Source organism: Pinus tabuliformis, chromosome J (assembly GCF_031772625.1).
Source record: "Pinus tabuliformis cultivar Carrire ecotype Pingquan chromosome J, CPIR1, whole genome shotgun sequence".
NCBI classification, from domain to species: Eukaryota; Viridiplantae; Streptophyta; class Pinopsida; order Pinales; family Pinaceae; genus Pinus; species Pinus tabuliformis.
Genome location: NC_142295.1, coordinates 418,166,200 through 418,188,357, shown reverse-complemented (window position 1 = coordinate 418,188,357; position 22,158 = coordinate 418,166,200). Strand labels below are relative to the sequence as shown.

Below are 22,158 nucleotides of genomic sequence, written 5' to 3'. Positions count from 1 at the left end.
GCAGCAATTCGAATCCCCATAAGCAGATATGAGGAAATCTCTCTTTGAGTGAGACGACAAAGAGGTACGATTTCTAATTCGTGAGTTTGCAAAGGCATAGGGAGTGATGCAGAGCCTCAGCGTAGTGCTTGAAAGGCAGAGTTTCTGCCAGGGCAGAAATCCGCCAGAAAAGAGAGAAGACACATAGAAGGGGAATTTTCTCCTCAGAGGACTTCCAGCCAAGGAGTTTGAATCTTCACTTGCTGAACAACATCAGAGACGGGTAGATCTACAAGCTCCAACAGGGAGTGCATAGGCCGGACTAGTGTTGTACAGAGGAGAGAGGAGGTTGTTCCACATTTGGCAGAGATGGTAGCCGCATCTCCAGGAGGGAGGTGGGGAGATTTAGAGTTGTAGTTCGAAAGAGATATAGATGGGCAGGATCCTTGAGAAATCCACCTCTTGGATCAATTCCTTGCTACAGGAGTGCAAGATTCAACAGTAGCGAGATGGACTTAGTGTCAGATGATGCAGTGGAGTGTTTGGAGGAATGATGCAGTAGCTGGGGACCAGAGACTGATCAACGTAGACCAAGGTTGGCAGCAATGTAGTTGGCACAGTGCAGAAGTCAGCAACAACGCAAAAGATTTAGAGGGTCAGAAACTAGTAGTAGTTAGATTCCAACATTCATTGTATTATGTTGAACACAGTTAAGTTCAACTAATTTTGGATGTTTTTCAGTTGCTTCTCTCAGCAATTGAGTTGCAGTACGGATGCAATGTTAGCAGTGGCAGTGCTAGCAGCATAGCAGATGCAGCGTTTGAGAGGGAGTTGTAGTACATATGCAGCAGTGGCAGTGGCAGTGTCATGGGCAACAGTATAGTAGTAGCAGCAAAACAGTGTTGGTGGCAACAACAGTGCAGAAAGGAGGTGCTTCAGGGACAGAGCAGCATGCAGGTAGACATTATTGCTAGATCACTTTCCTCACTAAGTGGGAGTGTTAGTTTTTGGTAGCATCGAAAGTGCTCTAGCCTTGAAAATTGGTGGAGAGGCTAAGGCACATGAGTTCTAAAGAACCCAGAAACTGTGTGGTGAAATTCCGCCTAGATTGTATTTTATTAAAACAATTAAATTTTTAATGGAGTTCCTAAGTCTAAACTTAGGGAAATTAAAATATTAACTGGTATTAATCAAAATATAGGTGAGAATGATCTAGAAGGTGGATCAAGTCAAGTTTTAATCTTAGCCGTTGATTAGAGACTTAATCGCGGCCGTTGAAGACTCAACAGGAAAAGTATAAAATGGAGGCTTGGGTTTCATTTGGAAACACACACAAAGAGATTGAGGAAATCGATTTCCTGAGGTGAGAAGTTCTCAGGAGGAAAATCGATTAGGGAGATCTTGCAGCAGAGGGACAGTGAGAATCCGGAAGAAGGACTTTCTGGAGAATATTGACAGAGAGGCGGAGAGAGTTTGAAGAGAGGCAGCATAGTAGCGGGAAGAGTTGACGCAAAAACGCTGCCTGTCATGCAGAATCTAGAACTGCTGGAACTGCAGCGAGAGCTGACACAAAGGGCAAAGAAAGGACGCAGGGCTGATGCAGAGCCAACGCAGAAATAACCAGGGTTAGCCAGTCTTGTGCTGGATTAACTGAAATTATGATGGGTGAAGTGAGGTAAAACTCACTCAGATTTTCCGCCAGTGTTTTCTATGTAAAGGATTGCTAGATGAGCATCCTAGATTTGTATTCAGATATTTCTCCTGCATAATAATAAACCCGGTTTTCTCGCATTGGGATTTTCTGGGGACTATTGTGTCCAAAAATAAGTGTGTCCTATGTATCTTGTTTTTTGCTCTGTTTTCTATTTCATGAGATCAAATATTTAATTAGTGTAGGCTGCAGAAGTAATTTGCTTCAATATTCAGAAGAATAACTTGATGAATGTAATTTAAAACTCAAGTAGGTGAAGTAGATTCATATTTGTTCCAGTAGGGGTTCATTCAGAGTGTAGGAATTTTCACGACTGTGTCACTGCTGTTGGGAGTGCATTGCACCTCGTCTGATCCTCTGCTGGTTAGAAACTTCGGCCTTTTTTCCTCCCAGTGTCACACCCCGGCTCCGACAATTGATCCCGAATATTCCTTAGTAGAATTTCAGACTCCTTCTAAAGCTATGCGCTGCCACAACGTAGCTCTACGTGGTTCGACGTCAGCCTCTTTGGACATCTTTCTACCCTCTTTGCCTTGTACTCTCTGGATAAGGAAAAATTCCTTCGGAAACTATCCCTGCCCCGCACTGCAAGAAATCACCTCGATCACTTCTCCGGCAACTGATGCGCTGCTCTCTTCAGAAATCGATCTCTTGATCTATCACTCGATGTGTTTTCCAAATGCCCATCAAGCCTCTTGTTTCAATCTTCTTGTTGAGTAACCAACGACCCAGATTAGATTCTAATCAATGGCTCAGATCATTTAGGCTTGATCCTCGTCTTCTTCTAGAAGTTACGCACCTAGTTTAATTAATACCCTTTAATTATTTTAATTTCCTAAGTTTAGACATAGGCTTCTATTAAAAATAATTAATTATTTAAATAAAACCTTCTCCGGGTGGAATTTCCCAAAACAATTTCTGGGTTTTCTGGAATACATGTGTCCTGGCTTCCCTGCAAATTTCGACGCTTAGAGCACATCTGATGCTACCAGAAATCAACACTCCCTCTTAGCGAGGAATGTGCTCTAGTAATGCAACCTGCTGAAGCATCACCCTTCTTTGTAACATCTCCCTCTGCACTGCTGATGTCTGACATCACTGCCCACCAACTACTGCGTAAATGTTGCATCTGTGTTGTTGCTGACCTTGCCACTGCCAACTCTGTATCTGCACTGCAACCCTCTCCAATTGTTGCTGCTACTGCAACAATGACGGAGAAGCATCCAAAATACTGAACCAAAGGTGTTCAGTGTGATGCATCTGCTGTTGGATTTCTGACTTGTTGCTAGTCTTTGTGTTATCACAGAAGCCATTGCATTGTTGCTGACTCTGCTCTGTGCCAACTGCACTACTACCAACACTAGCTCTGCGCTGCTCAGACTCTGGCGCTCCTAGCTACTGCAACGGCCACTTCGACACTCCTCTGCGCCAATTGACCCAGTCCATTCTCCTCCTTCTGATATGGGCTCCATAGGAAGGTATTGATCCAAGAGGTGGACTCCTCAAGGATCTTGCCCATCTGCAGTTCTTTCGAACTACAGTACTAGATCACCCCACCTCTCCCCTGGATTTATTTGCGCAATAATGGAAAACTCCTCTTCCTTGATATTTGCGGTTGCAGCTTGCGGATACTGTTTCTCATCCTTGCCCTTCTTCTTGAGAGGACACTGCATAGTGTAGTGACCAAATTCATCACATCGGAAACATTTGATTTTTGAGACATCTTTCTTCTTCTTCCGATGCTTCTGCTGCCCCTTTGATGCAAGGGATGCATTCTCTTCCTCCTCCTTGGGCTTCGTCCCACTGTTGCTCTTGCCATCAGGTTTTCATTTGACTAAGTCTTGCGGCATCCCTTACTGCTGAAGAGCGGCCCACATTCCCTCCCAATCCGACAATCTCTCTCTGCCCAGGATACTTTGGACAACTACTTTCCATTCTTTTGAGAGAGAATTCACAGCCAACCCCACCATTTCTGTAGGTTGAGGTCTTGATCCTACAACTTCCAACTGATCTCGGACTTCCTGAAGCTTTGATAGGAACGGGTGAATGCATTCCCCTTTCTCCATCCTTGTTGATTTTAGCTTCTCCTCCAAGTACATCTTCTGTTGCTCGGAAGACCCTTGATATAGTGTAGGCAAAGCATCCCACATCTCTTTTGCCATCCTTTTGCCAACAATGTGACATACAATATGATCCATCACTCCATCGAGGATCAACTGCTTGGCCTTCGCCATCTCAGCCTTATACTTCTTGAGTGGATCTGCATCACTGGGTACAACTACCACACTATCGACATACATCTTGAGATCATGCTCATCCAGAATGCATGAGATCCTAACCTTTCGGATCACCTGGTTGGATGCTCCATCCAACCGATCTTGATCACTTAGCCCGTTAATTGCCATCTCTACCAACAAAATGTCGAATTGTCTCCTCTCTCCTCTGCACTGCTGCTGGGTTGGCCTACGCACTCCCTGCTAAAGTTAGTAGATCTGCTCCTCTCTACTGCTGCTCAGCAAATGAGAAATCGAATTCCCTGGCTAGGAATTCTCTGAGGAAGAAAGTCTTTCAAATAGTGTTTCCTTCCCTCTTCTAACATTTTCTGCCCTAGCAACTGTTACAGAAAACTGCGTCTCATTAGAAAATTGCTCTGTGCTAAATCTGCTGCTGCGCTGCTCCCTCTGCTATTGACAAATATCGATTTGGAAATCTTACCTCTCCGTCGACTCACTTAGAGAGAGATTTACTTCGAGAATCTTGCCCTCTTGGCTTGGACTGCACAATCCCTTTGGGGATTCGATCTGTTGCCTACACAACACTTTGATCTCCCTCCTTCTCTTCAGTGTTGGGCTCTTCCGGTCTGCTCTCTTGCTTCACCTGTGCTCTGATACCATGTGAAAATTCGAGAAGCCCCGAATCACTACTACAACAAATGATTATATTTCTCCTACTAAATCAAGTTATTTACAGTATTATATGGTAAACATCGAAATAAATACAATTGCAGCCTTCACAACTCTAAATAATATGCAGAAACAAGAATCTGAGCAAGAAAGAAATAACACACACAAGTGACACTGTTATTTTTGGACCAATGTCCCCGGAAAAACCCAATGCGGGAAAACGGTACATCAGGTGAGGGTTTGTATTATTAAACAATTCTTCGGACGCACAAACTGGCTATCCTATACAGAGGTCTAATTGGGCAAAAAAATAGTGAGATGATCTCACCTTGTCACTGGAAGATTCGCAGATCTGTACTGGAGATGAGCCTCTGCACTGTCTCTGTGCAGTACTGCGTCACACCCACGCAGTTACTGCGTCAGTGCTTTGGGACTGCAATGCACCTCCTCTGATCCTTTGCTGGTTGGAAACTTCGGCCTTTTGTCCTCTCGGTCTCACACACCGACTCCGACACTTGATCCTAATTGTTCCTCAACAGAATTTCAGACTGCCTCTGAAGCTCTGTGCTGCCACAACGTAGCTCTGTGTGGCCCTGCGTCAACCTCTCTAGACTTCTTTCTGCCCTCTCTGCCTTGTACTCTCTCAATCAGGAAAACTTCCTTTGGAAACTATCCCTGCCCCTCATCGCAAGAAATCACCTCGATCACTTCTCCGACAACTGCTGTGCTGCTTTCTTCAGAAATCAATCTCTTGATCTCTCACTTGATGTGTTTTCCAAATGCCCATCAAGCCTTTTCTTATAATCTTCTCGTCGAGTAACCAACGACCCAAATTAGATTCTAATCAATGGCTCATATCATTTTGGCTTGATCTTCGTCTTCTTCTAGAAGTTACACCCCTAGTTTAATTAATACTCTTTAATTATTTTAATTTCCTAAGTTTAGACTTAGGCTTCCATTAAAATTAATTAGTTATTTTAATAAAACCTTCTCCAGGTGGAATTTCCCAAAACGATTTCTGGGTTTTCTGGAATACATGTGTTCTAGCCTCCTTGTAAATTGTGAGGCTTAGAGCACATCTTATGCTACCAGAAATCAACAGATAGCATAGTGATGAGAAGCCTTTGAATGTAGTTCCAAGCTGTCTGCCTCATGGTTGGACTCCAAAACTCACCACTCATAAAAAATATAATGGTTCACTACAACGTGGAAGAGGTGAATTTTAATCCAAAGCTCTTGGAATTGGAGACAAAAACATCGTCTCTTGTTTGTTATTAGTGCTACATAACTCTTACTAGTCTTCCTTCTACTGCTAGATCAATTTAAAACATAGTTAGAGAATAATACCCCAATGTAAGTGTAAGAAGCTACTAGCATTAGCTGCTTTGTACAGGTGAGAATGATCTTGGATGCTTGCTTCTATTTTTTTAGAAATATTAAATGGCATAAGTTAGGTTGACCTATAGGCTATAGTTCATGACCATTACAAATTGAACTAATAATATTAAAATGGTTTTTAAGATCCATAACTATGTTACGTCATATAACAATGTTATCAACAAACGAAAAAATGACAATTGAAATCCCAAAGATAAAGAAACTGCTTGTCTCGCAAGGTTCCTGAAATGAGGTCTTTTAGTTCATTAATATAAAGCGTAGAGAGCATGGATTAGAGAAAAAGACCCTTGTTTTATTCTATGGTGCTCAATTTTTCCCATTTTGGCATGAACTTGGCCAATAATCATCTCATAAATTGTCATTACCAAGAAGATTACTAAATCAGGTAAGTCCATAACCTTGAAACTGTGAAATCGTGAGTGCTTTGGAACTGTATCATAGGCCTTGCAAAAGTCCACAAAGCAACAATAATTCCTTCAGATGACTGTAAACACTTCAGAATATAATACCTATGTATACTTAAGCAGATAAATCAGTGTATATTTAAGGTGTTTTTGTCATTAGAGAAATTTTGAGGTCTAAATTGGGACTCCTAAGGAATTTTTTAAAATATTAGTGGAAATCCGAAATAATAAAATAAGATTAGATTACATCATCAAATTTTAGAGGGAAAAAAAAGAAAAAACTATTTTTTCAACTCGTATTTTAAACTTATCTTGCTATGGTTTTACTCAAATTTAGAGTGGGAGTACTCATCGGATGCAAAATTTAGTTCCTCATCCAACAAGTACCCATGTAGCATACTTTTGATGGACCCTACTATATGAAAAATGAGAAATACATGAAAAATGTGATTGCACTCATTGGATGCAAAATTTCGAGCAGGAGCACTCATTGGATGCAAAATTTATTTTGTCATCCAACAAGTACCCATTTGGCATACTTTCGATGGACCCTACTACATGAAAAATGAGAAATACATGAAAAAATGTGATTGCAATCACGTTTTTTACTCAAATTTTGAGCGGGAGCATTCATTGGATGCAAAATTTAATTTCTCATCCAACAAATACCCATGTAGCATATTTTCGATGGACCCTACTACATGAAAAACGAGAAATACATGAAAAAATGTGATTGAAATCACGTTTTTTCACGTATTTCAATCATGTTTTTCATGTATTTCTCATTTTTCATGTAGTAGGGTCCATCGAAATTATGCAACATGGGTACTTCTTGGATGAGGAATTAAATTCCGCATCCAATGAGTGCTCTCACTTGAAATTTGAGTAAAATTGTAGGGAGACAAGTTGAAAATATGAGTTGAATTTTTTTTTTCTTTAAACTAAAAAAATGGTGAATCATCCCCCATGGTTGACATCATCATCTTGAATCCTATTGGTTCATATAAAGTTGATTTTGGTTGTTCATTTTTATTTTGAGGCCCATTTTAGAACTCAAAATTTCTCTAATGGACCTTGCGCTGATCTTTGTGTCTTGCGGACTTTAAGGGGTCATGCCATGTAAGATCATTGCTCGCTGAAAGTCAGCAGGGCTCTGTTTGTGTGGCCCAAAAGGGCATAAACTCAAATTTTCAAGTATCCTCGTAAGGGAATTTGGATGTACAGACATATTTGTTTAGTATACATCCAAAGTCTGCTGAAGTTTGTAATTATCTCAATTAGAAAATAGACAGGTTACCTAAGATTCACCTTTTTAACCATTTATTTCTTGCCTAAAAGCAGTCTAGATCTCCTCTTTGTAGGAGCATCATATAAATGTAACATGATAGCTCCTGTTTTTTGGTTGAGTAGTTTGTCAGTCACCAAACAACCAGCTAGTTCTATTCACTTTTATAGTTGATCTTTTCGGTTAAATGAAAAAGAGGTCATTAAAATTCTTTTGTTACATTGTTGGTGAAAAAATTTATACCTTCCTATCAATGTTTTTATAAAATGTTTCCTGAAGAATGGGATAACTGGAAATCCTACTGTCATTTGAATGATCTTCAGCATGCATAAGATCCTTGAGCATATTATACATCAGCATAGGGCTTGATTTGTTGTCAATTTATACGATATTGCTATTGCTAGGGTGTATGTTAGGAAGTTACTCATATGTATATGAATTTATGAATACCTTGCTTAGCACTTAAATACATATGTATAAAACTTGTGCTCAACACAGATCCTTCTAATCAATATCCACACCCTTATCTGATGCAAATTACATTAATTTGGCAATGTATGTAATATCAAAAGTGTTCTCAAAATGTAGGGGCCTGTCCAATTTTTTAGAACTCTTAAAAGTTATACACCCTATCTGTCATAATTTTAATGTACCACTACAAAGCATATATTTAATTTAGACATTTTTCCAGTTTAACTTTTACATTTTTCTATGGTGTTGTGTATGATATTGAATCAATTGGTGATGCAGGAGGCTACAGGGTAATGCTCTTGAGGGTCCAATTCCTTCAAGCTTTTCCAACTTAACCTCTTTGACACAACTGTATGTATTTGTTTCCATTTTCATTGGCATTAGGGGTAGTCTTTATTTCTACTTGAAATGGACATGTAAGTATTAGGTAAATTGGTTCATAAATCGATTTCAGACTTCCCTCTTTGTTGACATATTTTTGCTATACATTTTGGCAGGAGAGTAAGTGACATAACTTCGGGTGTCTCATCATTGTCATTCTTAAAAAAAATGAATGATTTGACTCAAATGTAAGTGAAATTGCCTCTTGTGCTTATAAATCTTGATTTAATGCAAGTCATTTAAGTTTCTTACTGGCCTTCTAAAATACAAAATTTCTAATATATCATGTCTTGTGCAGAGTGCTGAGAAACAACAAGATTTCCGGTGAAATTCCTTCATACATTGGAGAAATTAGTCGGCTGCAGTACTTGTAAGACATTTCTGCTTATTGTCCTTGTAGATTTTAGGATTATGGCCTGCCCTGGACCACTCTCCTAACTTGGGAAGCCCGAAAATAATCACACTGAACATGCAGTGGTTTAATAAAAAGAATTAGGTTGGCCTCCTGGAATATAAAGCAGTTGAGGATAAAATTGTCCCAAAGACAATCATATGACTTCAAAGATAAACAAACGGGACATCGACTATTTTATAATAGAAGAAATTGGTTTTTGAATGTAACTACCTATAAGTTTAGGTTGGTGGAAACAAACAAATTATCAACACTTAAAAGCCACGAGACTATGAAAATCACATTAACAGAATCGTATATGTGTTGTTTAATATGTAAAATGAAAATCTAACTTTTTTATTTTGTGTAGCATGGTGGCCACTTGCAATATCCCCATTTTTGATGTAGTTAGAGTGGATTTCTAGGGTTTGTGTCAGTCAGGTCACAGCAATGAGATTACGTTATTTGTGGGCCCAGAGGGCTTTGGAGGAGTTTTATCGGGTTTGATGGTGTTCTCTTGTTGTATTCCATGATCCATCATCAGGGTCAGTTCCACACAGTTCTTTCCTAGTTCCATTGCATTCCGATGATTTCATAAAACAAGGATATTACCAGTCATATTTTAATTAAATACGCTAAAGGTTTTATTTGGAGCAAATTATTTGGAGAAACACCTTAGCGTAATAGCTCGTTGGAACTGAGATGAAGAAATCTACAGGATGGGATGATGAAAAGTGACTTTCAGTGGCCAGGGGAATCGTAGAGGCAGATTAATCATTTTTTGGGATTAAAAGTGACTTAAATAAAATGAAATAAAAATCACTTAAAAAGCGAGAAGCTTTTAGAATGAAAATAAAACAATAAAATAAAGTGCTTCTAGAAGGTTGAAGAGAGATCCATCAAGTCTTTAAGAGAGGGGAAAGAAAGAAATTTGCATCATCTTGGATATGGATATTTTCTCTTGGAGAGTTTTTTTGATAACTTGGTTTTCAGGTTCAGAAAGCCCTAGGATGAAAACCTTTGGGTTTTTCTAGTGTGTTGGACAAAACCCCAACTCACTATTGTCAAGATTTCATTTAGAAATGTCATTGGGCTTCATCGACATCGGTTGGTGAGCAAATCTGCAATAGATATATGGATTGGACTGGGGATCACTTAAATCTCCAACTTGAGCTTCATTTCCAGTTACACTTTCGAGAGTCCAGCTAGAGAAGGATTTGAAGAAGACCAAGTTACTCTTGCTCATCTATCTGTCAAGTTTCCTATTTGATGTAATCCCCTTCTTGATATGAAATAAATAAAGAAGCTGGATTTTGCAGTTTATTATCTGTGTATTTCTTGTTAGATTCTCTCGGCAAATTATGGAATGAATAAATGTTTTGAAAATTTAATTTCTGGGTTGTATTATTTGCTGGCAATTTTGTTGTATTTTTGGATGGAATTCATGGAAACTTTTTTTCGTAGGTAAATCCCTAATATTTTAATAAAAATAATAAAAAGGTGATATTATAGTGGTATCAGAGCAATTTATGTGGATTTGTACAACATTTTATTAATATTTCCAGTGGAATTTATGTATTGATATTTTCTCGGTATTTTTAGCTAAAATTTCCAAAAAGAATATTATAGTGGTATCGGAGCAATTTTTGTGGATTTGTACAACATGTTATTAATATTTTCAGTAGAATTTACGTTGTAATGCTTTTTGGGTATTTTTAGCTAAATATTTCCAAAATAAATATTACCACTTCTATTCCTTATGTTATGAAAGAAAGGCGTTCATTGATTAAGAGATATTTAAAAAGTTCTATCAAAGCTTTTTTGTTTTCTAGTTTATAAGATGGAAGAGTTTCTATTCTACAGGCCAATTACTGAAATATTTGAATGATATATTTTGAAAAATGGAAAATTTCTACACCAAAGTCTTTGTGCTTTCCGTAAGTGTTGCTGAAGCCCAATGTTATCTCATCCAGACCAGGATGGCCGAGTGTTAAGTTTAGGTATGTTCTATGCTAGAGCAATTTATTTAAATTTTCACAGTTAGCAATCACATCAGCATTACGATAAACTGCAGATAGAACATAAATATAATATGCAGAAGACAAGCCAAGACAAGAGGACACAAGATATGGCGCAAGCCAGGGACAAACCCCACAATGTGTGGGGAAACCCTTTGATCAAATCTTCTTTTATCTTCAAAGTTCAGCAGAAAAAGAGAGAGAGAGAGAGAGAGTACAATTACAAGAGAAGTCAACACTTTGACTTGTCTAGATCTAAGCATAGATCATCTTCTATAACAATGAGATCAGTTGAAGACATTCTGCTTCAACTGATACCTATCATCGTGCTGCATCTGGTCCTCTAGTTGCACTACTGCATACTGCACCATGCTGCTATCCATGTCCATGATCTTATCCATCATAATGCTGCTCTGCTATGATGAGAGGAATATACACCATGACTGTTCCTAGAGGCTGAGATGATCTTAGTACCTTGAGATCATAACTGCACCTTACTGTATTCTAAGATTATGATCCTGCCTCTTACCTTTGGTGAGAATGACATATTGGAGCATCATTTAATACTTGAAGTCACAGCTGTACAGGTTGTATGTCACTATGATCTATATACCGAGATCTTCTTTTCAACGTGACATAGCACATCAAGACCGTTCTTAGATGTGCCCAACGTATACAGTTTCCATGATCTCTGTATAAAGTCCTTTAATGATTTGCGTATGTGTCATCATGTACAGCATACATGAGCTTCCATTATATGTCTCTATAACTGCATTTTACTTGACAGATTTGACTGCGTTTGAGTGCCACTATTGACTGCGTATGACCTGCATAGAATCTTCATGATCTGCGTATAAATATCATTATGTACAACATATATGAGTCTCCCTGATCTGCGTATGAGTGTATAGGGTTTTCCATGAATAACGTATCAGGTTTCCATGATCTGTGCATATATATAGTGCCTTCATTAACAGAGTTAAGGGTTGCTTGGATAGTGTACAATGCCTCCGTATATGACTGAGTTAAGGGCTATTCCTATTGACTGCATATAACAGCGTACTTCATAAACAGCGTATTACTGTTTCATATACCTTGCTGCGTAGGTTATCTCAATGATCAGCGTATATATATATTGCTACGTTCATTGCCTGGGTATATATATAGGTATTTGCCATTGCCTTGTGCTTCATGAAGATTGTAGATAACAGCGACTGTGGTTATGACTGCGGCTAGGTGAGCAGCATATATCATTGCTGCATTCATCTCAGCATCCGACAAGCAGCGTATATATATATATATATATATATATATATATATATATATATATTGATTGTGGTTAGGTGAGCAGCGTATATATATTTCATTGAATCCATACTGCGTATACAGTGATCGCTAGCATATATATGAACCCATACTGCGTATACAGTGATCGCCAACATATATATATGAACCCATACTGCGTATTTGAACAACATATCCCTGTCCCATTGACCTGCGTATATGTCTACAGCCTACATATATTTGTGTATGTGTTTCCATTTACAGCGGAATGTCTTCATGATGAACAACATGAATTTTCTCTTCATGAACTGTGTGTAGGTTAGGGCCTGCGTACCTTGTATTGGGTCTGTTTGTTGGTTCATCCTCATATGCTTGTAGTTTCCTGCGGTTAGGGCATCACCCTTGAGCCAGCGTATCTTGAGGTTCTCTCCTTCCAAAAACCCAGACATGGAGAGGAGATCACCTTAAGAATACTTGTGCCAATTGACATCAAAAACTCTTCTATTTATACTAAAGAGAGGATGATGAATAGACACGACGTTTGGGCTTCTTGAGCCTACCTTAACTGCTGGTCGGCTAGATAATAAATCCATAATCAAAATAAATTCATATCTCCATAAATACTTATCGGAATTGGATGATATTTGGATCAATCCTACACCTCTCGACGAGAAGGATACAATAAAAATATCAGCTGCCATAAATACGCTGACCCACATGGAGTTTGGCCCTAGTTGCCAATTTAACACTCCCTCTCAACTAGGGAGAACTCCATCTGCTGATCCATATGTACGATTGTACTATCTCTGCCATTAGTGCCTTGCACTACTCTGCCTAGCTCTGCTGGTTCTACTAAGCTCTGCTGGCTTTGCTCTGCTCTGCTGGCTCGGCTCTGCTCTGCTCATCTCCGCTGAACTATGAAGAAGAAGAATTGATCGAGAATGAGTCATATCCTAAGTCACCTGACATGGGGATTCGGGACACGTAGGATTCGGGATTTGTGGTGTCGGATTCGGGACACGCTGACCCCCGGAACAGGACACGTTATATATTATTTTATTAAAAATGTTGGACACCTAATCCTAAATGGGTTAGTGTGGAAGCCGAAAAGACTAAGCAATCCAAGAGACCTTGGGATCTGAAACCCAAGAGTCATATGTTGTACTATAAATGTATATCTGATGTTAATAAAAAAAGAACTCACTGATTTATCTTTCCTATTCTATGTTTTCCATGTATGTTTAACATGGTATCAGAGCCGCTTGTTTTTCTGTGGCCTGTTATGTGTATGTCAGTCCTGCACCTCTGCCCATAATTCTGTGTCTGAGCTGCCTTGAATAGCGCTGATGTGGTCTTCATTATCTCTGTCACTGTGTACTTTTTTGTTGCTAACGCGCTACTCCTGACTGACATCTCTATCCATTGCTCCTGCGCTGCTCCATATAATTAGCTGCTGCTGTTGCACATCTGTCCATATCGGTTTAACGCTGTTTCATAACATCTTTGAATGCGTTTCCATTTGAACGTTGTCCATATCATATTAACGGTCTTTTAACGCTGCGTTGGTATCATTATTGAATGGCGGCAAATCGATTAGGCGTTTCACTGGAAGAGGATTCGGTTCGATCAACCTTCACGATTTTCCTGATTGACATGACCTTCGAGATCTTACGTTACTGCAACCATGCCTGAATTGTTCAGATATTCACCGCCGACGAGATAATTTGCATGCAAAAAAAAAACTCTATCATACCTGCAATTTAGGGTAACAGTCTTCACTGCTATGGTCAGTCATCTGCGCTCATTTTCTGTGCATTTTATTCTACCGTTGAATCGTTTCCTGCACGTGATATCATCTGGTTATGAAGATTAAATTTACCCCGGGGCCCTCTGTATTAAATGCCCTTTAAAGCTCAGTATTCTCTTGAATAAAATTGCGATGGGAAGCTATTCGACATTATTACAGTTAATTTTTTATAATCCCTACCAGTGTCTTGTCTGGATTACTTGTGTGGTGCGCCCGTCCGCTATTTAGGCTGCGGACACTGGTGTTGTGTGCCGTCAGAATAGCATTGCGGTACTATTTCTCATCTCTATGCTTTGCAGTTTTGTCAGTTTGGTGGAGGGAGTACATAACATTGCAGTGTCTCAGAAGAAATAAGATCGCAATTGCTCAAGTTTTGGTCAAATCAAATCCAATTGTAGAGGAAGTCTATGATATTGCAGAGCCTGCGAAAGAAAAAAAAAACTTGTAACTGCTCAAGCGCCGACTGATCTAGTGATTCCGGTTCAGATGCAGCAAATTGGCTGGGTGTAGAAAGTCTTCTGGGCGTATGTATATCAGATGGTATCGATATACGTGTGGAGTGGCAATCGCACGGTTTGATGCATATATCTGCGCAAAACCTGCATTCTTCAGTGTTTTCCGCGTGAAAACTCGGATTCTAGGTACATTTTCATTATATTAACCTGCATTCTTCAGTTGATTTGGCGTGAAAACTCGGATTCTAGAGTCGAGAATTTCCTACAAATATCCTTGTGCTCGGGTGTTTAAGGTGATATCTCGTTCCCTTTCATTACTAGCTCTCTGAACTGTAGGGGACAGAGTTGAGGCATATTTTTGGAGTGCATGAGATAGAACAAATCTGCCAAGCGTTTTAGTAGATTATCGTTCTCATTCTTACTTCCGCCATTACCATAATATTGGAGTAACTTATTTCTGAAAGGAGCGGCAAAGTTAACCAGATACCAATATCGTTCCGTTAATAGTACGATATAGCAGAGCTGCAGTAGGGGAGCCTTAATCCTCTATCATCGATATAGACAGTGCATTGTAGAGTTCGACTCAGGAAAAGATGAAGCGATGAGAATTTGACTCCGTCAAAGATGATGAAGCGACTATTCAGTTAAGAAGAAGAAGGCAGCCCCTGGCATATGAGAAGTTAGGGCAAATGAAGAAGAGAGGTGATGTAATTAACGAAAATATCACAAAATTGGACACGGAGCTCTAAATATACAAAGAGCCGCTGAAGAAGACTCGAGTCGTTCTTCTTAGAACGCTATCAAATCACGGGCTATGCTAGTACTCAAGCAGAAAATAGATCTGACCGAGAACTGAGACTTGGATACTCAGTGTGGTAGTGCTTCTCAAGTGGTGTTGCTGCGGAAACGTGGGATAGAATACAACCTTAGGTGGTGGTCTGTTATGTATTTGCATGGATTGTATGAACGCTTGTCTGACCGTAAAACTGTCACTTGAGCCAAGAGAAACCCATGCGTTGATGTATATCCTGTTGCATGGTGCATTGATCAATGGTATCTTGGTCATATATATATACGAGGTACGCTAGTGATTGAAGTGTTGCCGCTGAGGACTGTTGTGGGTGCTGAGAAGTGTTGCCGCTGAGGACTGTTGAGAGTGCCGCTGTGAGTGTGCTGCTGCGGGAGTGGAAACGTATCAGAATGCTGATGATATATATCTCTGTTCACCGGTTAGTTCGCTATGAGATTCGAACGAGTGACTAATCCTCTGGTTCGCATTTCCATTTTGCCCGTCCAGATTTTATTTCCTTTTAATATGAGCTAAGCACGCTTGCCTACGGTGTTCGGTCATACCTAACTCCTATTTTGAGGGGTTTATGTTGAAAAGGCCGAGGCTGTGAATAAAAATCAGAGCGTGGAATGAAGGTTTCACTAGTAGTATCTATAGTAATGCGTGCTTGCTTTAACAAGCATCTAGGCGGATCAATGAAATAAGCAAAAAAAAATATATACAGGTCTGTCTTCATAATTATACCATATATTTGTATCATTGAAACTTGAAATAGCCACTGCTGCCTATGAGGGAACCTATGTGTTGTTTTCATCGCTGATATATGCGCTGTTTTTAAATATTGGTTTTTGGCATCACGCTCTTGCATCCGCTTTCTGCTTTTATTGTGGATTCCTGAAAGTCTGTGTCGAGGGTTCATCACTTGCTGGAATATCACAGTCACCAGAGGACAAGTTTTGGGAAAGAAGGGAACGTATTTCCATCAGGCTATGAATTATATTTGAATGTTGGACACGTTTTTCTCCCATAAAAAGCTGCCTTCAGTAAAATCGTGACCTGGGTAACTGAGCGTATAGATTTCTGGGCACATTCTTGTCATAACTAAGTTCATACACTTGCTGGAGAGTATTCTTGTACACAGTATTGCAAGCTGATTGATTTGAAGTTGTTGCCATAAGTTTATTTGGTGTCCATCTTTTCCTCATTGTTTTACTATCTTTTGAGGTTAGAAATGGCTCCAATCGGTGCAATATTAGAGTTAGTGGACAATCTAATACTCTCTAGTATGAATAATACAGTCAAAATCAGCAAGGATTTTCTCACCGAAATTCATAGTTGTTTGCAAAATGTACAAGAAAAAATCGATTTTTTGCAGCTTGAATCACAGCTACAGCAAGAAGAGCTACATCAAAATAGACACCATTTTGAACCTGTTTTTGTTCAGAACATTGAGACAACCACCCATCAGCAGCATGTCAATAATGTTACAATTTATTCAAATAAAGCAGCAGTTGAACATGCAGATGCAGAAACTCAATCTGCCCTTCCCAAGCCCATCATCAGACCTTGGGAACAGTGTGTCCACAACAAGCACAAAACTGGTCTTGGATATGACAAGGACTTGTCCTTTCATATTCCAGACTATGCCAAGCCCATTCAGTTTCAGAGTGCTGGATTTATTCATGACAGTTCACCTGCTCTTCATGACAGTTCAGCTTCAGCTGTTCCAGATTCTGCCCCTCTTCCACAGCAACAACAACAACAAAAACAACAAATCGTGAAATGCCAACACTGTGACCGAGTTGGCCATTTGAAAGATCACTGTTTTGATCTTCATCCATGTAAGCACTGTCATAAAACCAGCCATTCTTCACACAGATGCTTCAAAAACAAACGTCCTGCAAGAACAAAGATTCATCTTGGATGGATCGCTTCTTGGCAATGGGCATCAACAGCCAAGAAGATATTCCAAACACATGTCAGAACTTGTTCCAGAGTATTGAACAATCTTGCAGTTGAGTTTTCTCCATCATCTCACCTTGTATCTGACAGGGGGGGAAATGATGGTCATCTACAAGCTTCAAAGTCACATCAAGCGAGCCTGAGCCACAACCTGCCACACCAGTTTCAGAGTTGTAGCCAGAGACAAGATGCCTGAACATGCCTTCAGTTGGCAATCTGGGACACTTCCTCTAGCAGAAGACTCCAGCTTCTTGCCAGTTTTGGAAGAGTTCCAGGAATTACAGAGTTGTTGGTCATCCTTAAACCATCACAGATTAAGAACACTTCCTCTAGCAGAAGACTCCAGCTTCTTGCCAGTTTTGGAAGAGTTCCAGGAATTGCATTAAGCATTCCAGAGTTGTTGGTCATCCTTAAACCATCACAGATTAAGAACACTTCCTCTAGCAGAAGACTCCAGCTTCTTGCCAGTTTTGGAAGAGTTCCGGGAACTGCACTAAGCGTTCCAGTGTTGGTGGTCATCCTTAAACCACCGCCCTTTATACCAACATTTCATAGAGCACATTCAGCCTAGTGCTGCCATGCATTTTTTGCACATTTTGTATTACAGCTCTCTTCTTGGACTCATACATAACCCTTCGGATTAAGGGGGGGAATGTTGGACACCTAATCCTAAATGGGTTAGTGTGGAAGCCGAAAAGACTAAGCAGTCCAAGAGACCTTGGGATCTAAAACCCAAGAGTCATATGTTGTACTATAAATGTATATCTGATGTTAATAAAAAAATGAACTCACTGATTTATCTTTCCTATTCTATGTTTTCCATGTATGTTTAACAAAAAAAATATATATATATATATATATAGCATATTTCTTACACAAATTTTAATTAATGATACAAATTTATTGATTTCAAACATAGATCTTGATTCTTCATCTATAGCTATTACTATTAGCATGCATAGTACATACAAAATTCAAATAAATGTCAGTGGTACTGGTCACATAAACATAAATGATAAACACACTGACAACTGTAGTTTTCTCATTAAGTCATCAAATCAAAATCTGTTACATAGGTAGTGTTGGTGCAATGCCAATGGCAAATAGAAATAGAAAATATAAAACAACTATAGGTATACAAGCCTCAAGGCATCAATCAGCATTAGAATCAGCATCACTGTCCCCATCATCATGGTCCCCGCTGCTCTCCTCTGCATCCTCCTCCTCCCCTGTATCCATAGTCGCCTCTGCATCTGCTGGTATGGAGGTTGACCCCTCTAAGTCATCAAATCTAACAGGCTCAAGCACTGGATCACTGAGATCCATGTTGGCCAATGCCAACTCAACAGTGGTGTCTAGACCCATATCATCAGGAAAGACATCCCACATCTTTGTCTTTCCCCTCAACCACTCTTCCCTCTGCCTGTAAATAAGACGAAGGTTGGTGTGCACATACACCATTGTCTCTGCCCTGGACTGCTCAAGCCTGCTCTTCTTCATAGTATGCAAATTCCCATATGTGCTCCAATTCCTCTCGCAACAAGAGGATGAAGTCACCTGAGAGAGGAGCCTCATGGCTAACTGCTGAAGAGGAGGGCTTGTTGCCCCATGATTTGCCCACCAAGAATAGGGCTTCTTAAGCCCCCTGTCTCTAATCACATCATAACCTCCAAATCGACCAGTGCTAGTGGAAAACTCTGCAAAAGCATCCTCCACCTTAGCAAGCAATGCACTATCCTGATAAATCCCCCTCAATGCCTCTTTCCTCCCCTGTGAGATTTCACCATCCATGTGAGGAGGGAATCTGCGGGAAGGTCCACCATTCAGCCACTCATGGCTGTAGTATTTGGGGTTCAATGAGTGAGCCAAACAATGTAAAGGTGTACAATTCTTGTCCCATCTGCAGACAAGAATATCATGTATGGTATCGCAGAAGGCCTCTAGTGATGTCTCATACTAGGGGCACTCACTCTGTAGAATAATGCTCCTCACAGACTCAATCATGGAATCCCATCCCTCATAAACCTCTCCTAGGATGGGTTTGTCTGTATCTGCAACTCGAAGCAAAGAGATGATAGGGTCCATGATCCGAATAATTAGATCTACCCTCTCCCACCAAGCATCATCTAGTACCGTGTCCTTCACTCTTTTAGAGGCTGCCTGATCTGTCTTTCTCCAAAAAGACCAAAACTCAGAAATAACCATGGACCCAAGAGCAGTCTTGACCTCCCTCAACCTCTTCAACATCATGAATGAAGATGCAAACTGTGTATCAACAATCTTCAACAATGATAGATTACTGTACTCCTTGTAGATAGTGAGGGCATTTGATGATTTTGCACAAAGTTACAGATATGTCTTGCATCCTCAATAATGCTTCCAATCCAAAGCACATCAAGAGCAATGGATTTCAGTGCTAAGTTCAATGAATGGACAATGCAAGGTGTCCAAAACACTTGTGGATATTTAGCTTCCACAATCATGACAGACGCCTTGCAAACAGGTGCATTATCTGTAATGATTTGCACACAAGATTCAACACCTACCTCTTCAACAACTCTAATAAATAACTCACCCATAAATTTTGCATCCTTGTATTCGCCAAGTGTATCCACTGCTTTCAGGAAAACTGGACCATTCAAGGAAGACACCATGAAGTTGATGATTGGGTGTCGTGCTGGATCTGTCCATCCATTAGAAACAATGCTAACCCCAGATGTTGGCCATGATGCCATAATAGGCTCAATCATTTTTTTCACCTCTTTTTTTGTCTTCGTCAATAATGTGGTTCTCAGCTTCTCTGACCCAGGAGGCACATACCCTGCTGGAGCCCCTTGAGTTAGAGCTCGGCACATCTCAACAAATAAAGGTGAACGTGCAACATTAAATGATATGAAGTTTTGATAGAAGAAGAAGGCAATGGTGAGATCAAGCTCTTCCCGTCTCTCTTTTTGGAAAATCCTGTCCATTGGACCAAGTGATCTTCTTTTTAATGCTTGACCCCCAGTAGAAGTAGAACTCTCAAATGGAAATTTGGTGGTGGGTTTCCTCAAAAATGGAAGGGGGTCTTCATTCTTGCCCTTGGGTGCTTTTGATTTTGAAGCCAGTGCCACATGTTCCATACCAACATTGGCCTCCTTTTCCAATTCTTTTCTCTTTTGTGAAGTAATAGTTTTACAAGATCCAATCCCACAACCAGGTATAGCCAACAAATGTGATTTCACACGGTAATATGTGCTTTTGAAAGAAATGTTACAAAAGTTGCATTTCCATTGCACATTGCCTCCTCCTTTTCCCTTGTTGTTTGGCCCATCCTCTCTTGTGACATATTTCCACAATGGATATTTATCATTGTCTTTAAGTCCTCTTCCCTCAACATTACTTGCAGCAGACTCTGATGATATTGGGGGAGGAAGGGCATCTCTACCCATGACATTCTTGCCCTTCCTTGCTGCCTTTGATTGAGCCATGTTACCTCAACCTGTAAAAAAAATGAACAAACTGCTGTAAAAATTTAAAAATGCAAAAGAAATGAACAAGAATCAACACTAATTTGAATTGTAATTTGTTACCATTACCAATTTATTGCATAGATGATGTGCAACTGAGGAAAGAGCACCTACAGGCTACAACAGTGTGTTTATAAGTTATTTTAATAGATTTTATAATTTTCAAGCAGGTGAACTTATGGCTTGTACAAACATCTGTCATTCAATAAAATTGCAATCTCATTGGAATTTTGTAGTTGGTGCTATTCCTGCACGGCTACTTTTTCGTCATAGTGGTCAAGCCTTTCTCGAACTTGCCTTCTAGCTAGCAAGCTGCTCAACATTTTTATTTTTGTGCAATTTGCAGTTATCACTATAATGATACAGGCCCCAAGTAAACTCATAAACTTGCGATTTTGCTTCTCAAGTAAACTCAGAGATGACCACGGCACTAATATATATATATCACTTATTAAGTTATTAAGTTATTAATTACACACACATGTATATATATCGAGAGTCCGAGACCTGTTGTAACTTGTGATATCAGTGATATACATATTAAATTTTAATATAGCAAGGAGGTAGATCCATATACTGTGAGATAAGCTCTATACATAGACAATGCTGAGATTGATATCACGGAAATTGTGACTATGTCAAGAATCAATTTAACCCAAAATTCATATTAATACAGAAGTTATTATTAATGAGTGATAACAAGTACGACAGATGTTTTTAGTAAAATTCTGGAGAATTAAATAGAGAGGGTTCTAAAGCTACATTACTGACAAGAGCCAACTATGTTTGCCATGCCAAAGCGTTTACGGTTTAGCATTTGTGAGGGGTTTGAGATATTTTTTTAACAGTAATGAGAATCTCTATTTCAGATTTCTCTATACTTGGCATAAGTTTCCTTTCACTTCTGGTACTCGGTCTCATAACGATGCCTGTGCTAAAAAAGTTGTGGTATGCTTTTACTTCCACATATTCAATGACAATAACCTTTTGCTTCTCGGATGGACTTCATATGCTTTACGCTGGAGGAACTTCATATTTGGATTAACCGATTAAGATGAATCCCTTTATAAAACTTGGACTTTGGATTGTTAATTTGTTATCATAACCTTAGATCATTGTATGTAAGTTGTAACATAAATGTGGTTCAAAGTACTCGAATTTCATCATATTTTTATAACCGACACCGCTGATACAAAGAAATGCGTTATCTGGTGGACCGTGGACTACTTACCTCAGAACTTGAAGTTAAAACTGGTGGACTGTGGACGTTGGGCGGTCCTCTCCTCGCTGCAACAGAGCAATCCTTTGCCAACTGACTTGTAGAATGAGCCGTCAACTAAGCAGACACGCCCCCTTTAACCTAGCAGCAGTTCCGAGCCCTGGAAACGAGTCCGCAAACCAGGACACTTC

At 39.7% G+C, this 22,158-nt stretch overlaps 1 protein-coding gene across 2 annotated transcripts in view; it reads left to right on the top strand.

Moving 5' to 3' along the window:
* LOC149227611 (putative LRR receptor-like serine/threonine-protein kinase At1g56140) overlaps positions 1-22,158 on the top strand; it is a 430,653-nt gene that overhangs the window by 133,116 nt on the left and 275,379 nt on the right. For both annotated transcript variants that reach the window (XM_089377835.1, XM_089377834.1), the window contains exons 9-11: positions 8,431-8,502; positions 8,649-8,720; positions 8,831-8,902. In XM_089377835.1, coding sequence (XP_089233961.1) covers positions 8,431-8,502; positions 8,649-8,720; positions 8,831-8,902 — 216 coding nt within the window. The remainder of the gene's footprint in view (positions 1-8,430; positions 8,503-8,648; positions 8,721-8,830; positions 8,903-22,158) is intronic.